The 8,912-nt window shown below is 37.3% G+C and overlaps 1 protein-coding gene across 1 annotated transcript; it reads left to right on the top strand.

Moving 5' to 3' along the window:
* Positions 1-3,145: 3,145 nt before the first annotated feature.
* LOC115682027 (probable WRKY transcription factor 13) lies at positions 3,146-6,687 on the top strand. Its single transcript, XM_056303127.1, has 3 exons — positions 3,146-3,685; positions 3,795-4,058; positions 6,151-6,687. The coding sequence occupies exons 1-3, from the start codon at positions 3,318-3,320 to the stop codon at positions 6,320-6,322; spliced, it is 804 nt and encodes a 267-aa protein (XP_056159102.1). The 5' UTR covers positions 3,146-3,317; the 3' UTR covers positions 6,323-6,687.
* The last annotated feature ends 2,225 nt before the right edge of the window (positions 6,688-8,912 follow it).

Here is an 8,912-nt window from a genome sequence, read left to right as displayed (position 1 = left end):
ATGTCCGAAACAATCTTATGAAGTACAAGTGTTTTTTTTCCAAACCCTACAGCACAATGCATGCAAATGAGATTTGAAGTACACAAAAAGGTTAAAAACATGATAAGGTGATTTTTAGGGCAAAACTCCAAATGATCAAAAGGATATGGCTCCCCCTTAAGAACTTGCTTTTCACATGAGAAAGTGAAAGTAAACCGAGGTGGGTTTATGCTTTTAATTGGAAAGATGATAACAAAATAATAGGGCAAAGCTGTTGAAGAATGGTGGTTAGATGTGGGGTTGAATTTGTGATATTGAAAAAGCGTAATACAAAAAGTTCGATAGCAAAAAGGAACTAGAAAGGTGATAAACTTTTTTTATTTGAAATTTTTCCTTTTCCTTTTCTGCCAAAAGTCAAATAGGGCCTATTCGACATATCAATCATAATGATATCCTCTCACCGCCGAGGCAGAGAAAGAGAGAGAGGGGACAGATTTGCACCCAAGATTTATCATCATTGCCTTTGATATTTCAGCTTGAGTTGCCCTAGAAAAATGATGAGAAAATATTTTTATCAATCTTCACTTTTTCCCTTCTTTCTTTTGAAAGACGTGGGTGTTGCCGTGTTGGTGAATTGGAAAAAAGAAAACCTCACTTACCCATCATACTCCTGTTCTATTATTGTGCACTCATCTGTTTGCCCTTTTCTCCTTGGCTCCGTCTAGCCAAAGTGACTGCCCATTGCACACAAAAGTTCCATCTTTTATGTTCACTTTTGTTTGGGTTGTTTGGCATGCTTACATTCAAATGGAGATGTGCCAAAAATAATACTATGCTCGGTACATTTGTTAGAATATTTATATATTGAGCAACGCTTTCATCTAATACTTAAACTTTTAGAATAGTTGTCTGTGAATGAGCATTTTAAATTTGTGAACGAGAATATTATAAATGATTCATTTATATGAGCATATTGATGAATCATTTGATACTATTATAAGTGGGCATTTAAATAAGCAAAACATATTTAGAACTTGATAAGACTAGACTATCATGTCATTTAATCTAGCAACTATTGCAAATTAACTTTAATATAAATAATATTATTCCAGTGAGAAAAAGCCCAGCTGCAAACACTTGTCGTGTAATGTTGACACGTTTTGAGAGGGAAACGTGAAAGTTTTCCCCATCTTTTATGCAAAAGTGAAAGTTTTTGTCCTGAGTATGGAGTCCATTATACTTTCACGGATCGTTTCCAGGGTTTTTTAACGGCTGTGATGGGATTTGCTTTTTCTTTTGTGCCGAATGTGTTAGGATTCACTTTTTTAAATATGAAATAATTTTTTGATAAAAAAATCAAATAATTTAAAATATATTGTATATATTAAATAATTTAGAAACTATGCACTTTACTGAACTCTATACAAGAGTACGCATGCTTCAAAGGTCAAAGGACCATGTAACTTTAGAATAAATGCATCAATTTGAATATTTGTTCTAGGCATATTACATTGAACTCCATTAGAAGCATTCGCAGTGTTCATTAATTCTTTAAGGTACATCTTATTTATCCTCGACAACAATTTTGACCACTCTTAGGCATTTATAGAATTAAAATAGTTATGAGATTAAAATTTCTAATGTCATAAAAAAAAAAGGTTGTACGTCCATTGCTATATATACACTCTCCTTTCCCGTTATATGAATATTCTCGACAAAAAGTCAGGATGATCCTTAAACCATCCTCAGGTTAGGATATATTATTCCATTATTCTATAAATTCAATGGACAATTTTTTTCAATTTTCGTTTGCATTGCAATGAAATTAATCCTCAAATGTAGTTTTCGATTTTCCTATTTCCTTTAGATGAAAATACATTTGCGACGTCGTTTTCACTTTTTTTACACTTCAAGTGTCTCCAACCAAATTCCATTATGCTCGCTCGTTAAGATCATAAAGATCGATATTTTTCCTATGAGAGCTACCTAATCTGCTTATATTTATGATTATCTTTGGTTCCTAACATTGAATATAATAAGTGAAATAAAAACTTCTTTAGGTAATGTTTAGGGGGGAGCGGTTGTGAAGCCCTTTTAGTTCTAATTCAAGAAAGAATGATTCAAATTCAATCATTCCATGGCAATCGAGTGCATTGAGTTTAGATCAGCACGAGTAACCCCTTGTTGATTTGGCAAGAGAAGCTTACTAGAATCGTCTTCCTACATAAACTGATCTTAAGTTTTATAATATCTTTTTTATTTTTGTTCACATGCGATATTAAAATGATAACAATTATTAGTTTCCAAATTTCCTAAAAACATGTTCACTAAGTGAAAACGAGTTTCCTGTAGAAATAAATTAACAGATTGCTGTTGTGACTTTTTAGTTGTTAACGTACCTTTCTATGATAATATGTCCGATTTGCTTTTAAAATAACGCCAAACGCACTTTTAGAACTTTTCATATAAAAAGAAGGAGAAGAAGAAGAAGATAAAAACAAATTAATTGACAACTTTTTATTGGGCCGACCATAACGTTTGCATTCTAAAGTTTGTTTTTGGCAATTTCACCTAGATCCTACTTAAATGACAAATTCAAAGGTTCTTCAATGTTGTTTCTCTAATTGAATTCTATAATATCTCAAAAAATGATTTTTTGAAGAATTCATAGTTGTTGAGACAAGAATAAATATAGATCTCTTACGTTTATTTCGGGGAAATTACCAAAATACTCCTAAACTTATTATATTTATCCCAATTCAGTTCTAAACCTAAACTTATTACATTTGTGTAAATTCAGTTCTAAACTTTTCAACTTGACATATTTAGTTGTAAACTTTTGACAATTTGCTAATTGAGTCATTCCAACCAATTTTGATCGGTAATCACTGACGTGGATGCTGGTCGTATTACCTGGCACAAAATTATCAAAGAGTTCAGGACTGAATTGGTATAAATGCATTAAATTTATGATTTTTTTGACAATTTTCTCCGCTAAATTGAAGCTTTTGAAGTCATTCTTTATTGTGCTACTTTATGTAAGAAATTTCGATTACATAATATTTATTTAATGACCATGCCAATAAACGCTAAAATCGCTGGAGAAGCCTCTGGTTTCTCTGACATACTAAATTGATATTGCACTCGGAAAGAGAAAGTACCCTCTTCATTCTCTTTAAGCCCGAATAAAATCTTCACAGCCAAAGAAAGAGAGAGAGAGCGAGAGACTTCTCTTGCTTCTTCTCTCCTCAAGATCCCCATAAAAGAAAAACCAAAAAGTTCATCTCCCTCCCTTAGATCTTCTCTTCACGCTTCACGAGAGAGAGAGAGAGAGAGAGATGTCAACTACTGCAACGTCCACGCAGGCCATGCTCAACCAGGCAACAACCATGTTAGAAGACCAGAACTTGCCCTCGCAGCTGGGTTTCTACTCCATCTTCCCTTCGAGCATGAGCTCCCTCGCTTCGTGCTCATCGTCGCTTTGTTTCAACCAATCCCTCAAGTCCCTCCTCACCCTCCCTTCTTCGCTTGTTTCTCCCGATCCTCCCTCCTCCAACAGTAATAATAACAACCTCACCCTCATCACTGAAACCCTACTTTCATCTACCACTCCTCACAAGCAAAGAGAGAATCTTCTGACTCCTTCTGAACAACTCTTGGGAGGTCCCCAACTTCTGTCGTTGCAAAGATCAACCCCAAATCTCTGGTAAAATCAGAAAAAGAGAAGAAGCAAAGAATTTTGATAACTACTGATAAACTGGTAATTATTTATAGCACCCATTTCTTGAAAATCTATTGTTTGCATGTTTTCTTAGGGCATGGGGTGAGTTGACTGATCAGAGCGGCTTGGTCATGAGATCGTCATCCAGCGGTGGAGACCATGGCGATCATTATCATCATCACCACCAGCATCAAAGCTTGGGGGTTTCAGCTTTGAAGATGAAGAAGATAAAGGGGAGGAGGAAGGTGAGGGAGCCGAGGTTTTGCTTCAAGACCATGAGCGATGTGGATGTGTTGGACGATGGGTACAAATGGAGGAAGTACGGTCAGAAGGTGGTCAAGAACACACAACATCCCAGGTAAATATGTTCTTTAAATCTCATTATTATCGTTTTCTTCAGACACCCACAAATTAAATTAGCCGCAGATTTCTTCTTTCTTTTTCTGGGTCTTTTTATAAGTTTATTGATAGCCTTTTGTGATTGATCTCACAACGACCAGTTCTTTAGCTTTATACTTCATGTGCCCCATCTCTCTCTCTCTCTCTCTCTCTGAGGTAATATCATTATGTCTGAATCATCACTGAATTAATGGGATTTGCAGTGTATGGCGGTGCAAAGGAGATTACCAATTATGTGGAATGAATGAACTTGGTTGATAATTAGGTGCTCATGAAATGGGTTTAACTCGGTAAAAATCAACTAATTATTAGCTTGAAAAGAGGAAAATCATGTCCAAAAGTATCGAGACATGCAACAATCGATGCATTATCACGTTCCATGCTGAACAAAGCGCCATCAATCTGAAGAGAAATGAATAACAGCGACATTGAGGATATGCCGCGTTTTCGTTTGGGATTTTCACATCATAATATTTATGGATGATCAAAAGAAAGAGCATAGTCTAAGTTGATTATCACTATTGACTTAAGGGATTTCACTAGTCAACAGGCATGATTTAGTCGTCACTCATTATTTTGACATTTAGGAGAATGTGATTATTAGGAGACTTCTCAGTTTTACACACACATCTACTTCATTCAAGAGAGGAAGACATTGTTATGCTTTCATTATAGTTTCTTTTATTTTTCTTCTTTGGCCGAAATGCTCTTCTATAGTTGGATAACAAAAATGGGTTCGATTCCGACAAAAGCAGGAACAGTGCTCTCACATGTCGGAAATGATTTCACTGCTGTACTAAATGAATATTCTGGTCCACGAGTATCTTGACTCCATCTTCACCTGTCTTAGATATATTACCGCAAAAAGAGAAAAAAATTAATTACATTGGGAAATATTTGGATATTCTCATTAACGGACATTACCTGTGATATATGTGTATACATATTGTTCGGTGATTGCATAGTCATAGGTCCTTTAGTTTTACAAGTTATCCTTGAAAATCAGTCTGTTTGGTCAGATTAGTGAAACTTTGAAAATCAAGATTGATGTGGCAACCATGTAAAATTTGTGTGACTTGTATTAATTTTTATGTTCTTCATGTACATTGGTCTGAAAATTGGAAGAAAAATTGTTTTCGACTTTGGTAAACATTATTAGTATCATGCTTTCAGATTACCTTTGGCTAAATAGGAACCTATTCTTCAAAAGAGAGTCTAGAATGGATGAACCTAGGGATAAGTGTTGAAAAGTTATTGTAAGATTTATAAATCATATAGATCATTCTCGTCTCAACCATTAATTATGTGGTGGATTCACATGATCAACGATTGAGATTGACTTGGTTTGCACAGTCTATATATAAACTTATAGACTTTCACGATTCTTTTTTCATGCCTAGGTCTTCACGAAAGACTGTCTTCTGCTCTTGAGCACGTGTTTCTTCCTATGTCCTTTTATTCGAAATATCATTCCTGCGTGCCTAAAGGCTATAGTTGCGTTTTCTTTATTTGTTAATGGGGATTCTTTGTCTCTTATGATAGTATTATTGGTGTCTCTATCGATTCTCAACCGTTGATGTATGAAAAATGAAGTTCGCATCAACGGTTGAGATAGATCGAGATACTCACACAAGTTCTATGTCAAATAAAGGGTTCATGTCCCTCGTTTTTCCATATGCCATCACCAAAAGCAAAAAGATATATAAAATAGCGTATATTCGGATGCTTCCTTGTTCATGTTCAATTTTGTTGCCTAGCAAGAGAAGGGTGCATGCGAGAAAAATGATGATGATCGAAGTTGTCTCTAGTAGCAGATGATCTTGCCTGATGATGAAGTAAATTGGGCATGACCACGGTCCATGTACCAGTGAAGGGCGAGCCAATGACATTTATGATGGGTCGCAATGCTCGAGTCAACGATTCGTGATCTTAGAATTGATTAGGTCGCTTAAACTGCGCCGACATCGGTCGAATCGCCTCCTATTCTTCGAGTCCAAAGCGTCTTCACCTATGTTGGACTGGCTGACAGCAAGTTGCCATCTTGGTTGCAGGAGCTACTATCGCTGCACGCAGGACAATTGCCGGGTGAAGAAGCGGGTGGAGCGGCTGGCCGAGGACCCGAGGATGGTGATAACGACGTACGAAGGCAGGCACGTGCACTCCCCATCGCAGGACGTCGAGGACTCGCAGGCGTCCTCGCAGTTGAACGACTTCTTCTGGTAGTAACTAATCATACATATATATATATGATCATCACTAATAAAGCATAGATGGAGGGTTCTGTGGCAGGCTTATGAGGGTTCGTATATTGCCAGGGTCGAGCAATAACCAGTATTAACTGCATCTTCCTTCCTTCCTTCTTTCTTTCTTGATTATTTGGTTTCTTTTGGTCCTTTTTTGCGGTGAACTCCGAGTCAACTGGTGGTCAAAGATCACTACGGTGACTTTCCTTCGCTTCTGAAGTTGAGGGATGCTTTGAATTTACTGATGTTGGTTGGGGAAAAACTGTTGTTGCCCGCATTCAAATTTGGGCCTCAGTATATGGTGATGATAGTGTCTGTGTTTATATAATATAGTTTTCTTGTTTTTGTTGCCTGAATTTCCTTGGTTCCACCATCAAGTTTGGGGCATGGCTTTGTCTCTAATCTTTACTTTCACAATGTATGAAAGCTCGATATACCGAAAAATCTCTTGATCGAAAAGTCCGCCCTTTATTTCGCGGGAAAATTGTGATGAGAGGAATATTAACGTATTAACGTTTCACGGGTTCATTTGTTCCGAAAGACCGCCCCTTTTGAATCGTACCCATCTGTTATATTCATCAAAGCAATAATTTCGAGAATCATTTTGTCTTTTCATATTCTAATATCAATTTGCATCTTCAGTTTTGAAAATCTACAATTTGCATCTCCAGATAGAATCTACAAATCCAAAAAGATCAATCTATCATCAGATTTATCCAAACTTTAAACCATCCTCCCCTCTCTCTCGGCTCCCGTTTCTCCCTCTCCTTGGCCATGGCCAACATCAAGCTCGAGTGGAGCGTGACGAATCTAGGTCAAGCTTGATACTAGCGGAGGTCGACAAATTCGTGTTGAGCTCGACACCGGCAAAGCTCGACACATTTGTATAGTCAAGCTCTACACCGGCTGAGCTCAACAGTTCACGGCTCAACTGGGGTGGCGAGTGGCAACGGCATGGCGATTTCGACATATTATGTATTATGACAGGAAAGTGTTAGAATATTACTTTTTCATTAGTCATATCATGATCTTGTGATTCTGCCAAAAACACGAGTGTCACAAAAATTCCTTTCGATTACTCAATAACTTTTCACTCGTGATTATCAAGTACTGAGTATTTTATTGACAAATTTCATGATATAATTATTCCTTTTTTTTTTCCAGATACGCACTCTCATAATTTAGAAAACTTGAAACAGGGTAGTTTGGGGGCCTCAACACATTTGTCCTGGCAAAATTAAGGACCCAAAACGAACGAGACCCGGCCCATTAAGTTTCGCTGTTGGGCTTGATGGTGGGCCGGGCTAACTCTTGACCGGTTATTTGTAGAAACTCCTCCTTCATATCTCTCTCTATATATATATCAAGAGCTAATACTATTAAAAATCCAAATTGCTATCCCGCGGCACATTTATCCCACATTAATTTTTGACTAAAAAATATCTCAAAGTGGTACCCCATGATGCACTTATCATAAACTAATTTCTTTTTAGACTAAGTCTCGAACTAGCACTCTCATGACGCTTTTATCCCATATCCATGCATCGTTAGCAGTTTGGAATTAAGGAATAATACTATCAAAAATCTGAAATTAGCACTCATGAAGCCCAAACTGGGTGCCCACGATACATTTACCTCGAATTAATTTCTGTCTCACAAAAAATCTCAAAACAGTACTCTCACGACACATCTAACCCAAATCCATCCTTCGGTAACAGTTCGGGATGTAACATAGACGGTAGATTCGATTTTGGGTATCGGTTCTTGAACTGTCATAAGATAAAAACTGATTTCAAATAAACGAGTTATGTGGTACCGGTTTGAGATCTTCAATGGTATTAGCTTTCGAATAAACCACACTAGTTTAAAGAGAGAGTGCACTACCATGTCGCGACAAAAGCATTGAACACATTTACGACCACATGAATTTGTCGACGTGCAACTTTTCGACGGCAAAGAACCATCTCGAATCTGAGCTTATGCACACGCACAATACCACCAATGTGAACCCTAAACCCCACATGAAACACAAGGTCCTCATCAAATCAAAGTACAGTAAAACTAGCAGTGGAAGATATTTCATGAACAAGCAAAGCATCAGTTCCACGGTGCCAACTGCTCTACTTCCTGCATCATCCCAAGTCGCTGTACTGCTGCAAAGGAAAAATTGATATAAAATTGTCTTTGAGCCAGACAGAGGTTGTCAAATGTTAACGTCTGACCAGACAAGCCATGAACAGGAAGCACGCATCCGAGGCTGGCACTTTGCTGGCCTTGCCGCCCACGAAATCAACACTTTCCTTTGGCTCAATCCAGGTCCACGTAGTGGCATCGTGCATGATGCATGGTTGGTGGTACATCTTCGCGTATTCAGCCGTACATCCTTGACCTCAGTACTTAGTTAGGTGTGAATAATCATAATTATATGTTCTCTAATCTCGTTTAGAATAGTTTCTACACAGCATGTGGTTTTTATTTTTTTAGTTTTTTGATAAGTGAGGAAGGACCATGAATCTTACTTTGTGTCATGTGCATAAGAAATTCTTCTTTTTCCTTACTCATTTGGCATC

Source organism: Syzygium oleosum, unplaced genomic scaffold, assembly GCF_021117445.2.
Source record: "Syzygium oleosum isolate NSW1041296 unplaced genomic scaffold, Sole_v2.1 Sole_v2.26, whole genome shotgun sequence".
Taxonomy (NCBI): Eukaryota; Viridiplantae; Streptophyta; class Magnoliopsida; order Myrtales; family Myrtaceae; genus Syzygium; species Syzygium oleosum.
This window is presented reverse-complemented; position numbering and strand designations above follow the sequence as displayed.

Excerpts from the sequence above, each read along its gene's own strand:
- LOC115682027 (XM_056303127.1), top strand. The coding sequence starts at position 3,318 with ATGTCAACTACTGCAACGTCCACGCAGGCCATGCTCAACCAGGCAACA. Across the intron at positions 3,686-3,794 it reads AGATCAACCCCAAATCTCTG|GGCATGGGGTGAGTTGACTG; the intron begins GTAAAATCAGAA and ends ATGTTTTCTTAG. Across the intron at positions 4,059-6,150 it reads AAGAACACACAACATCCCAG|GAGCTACTATCGCTGCACGC; the intron begins GTAAATATGTTC and ends TCTTGGTTGCAG.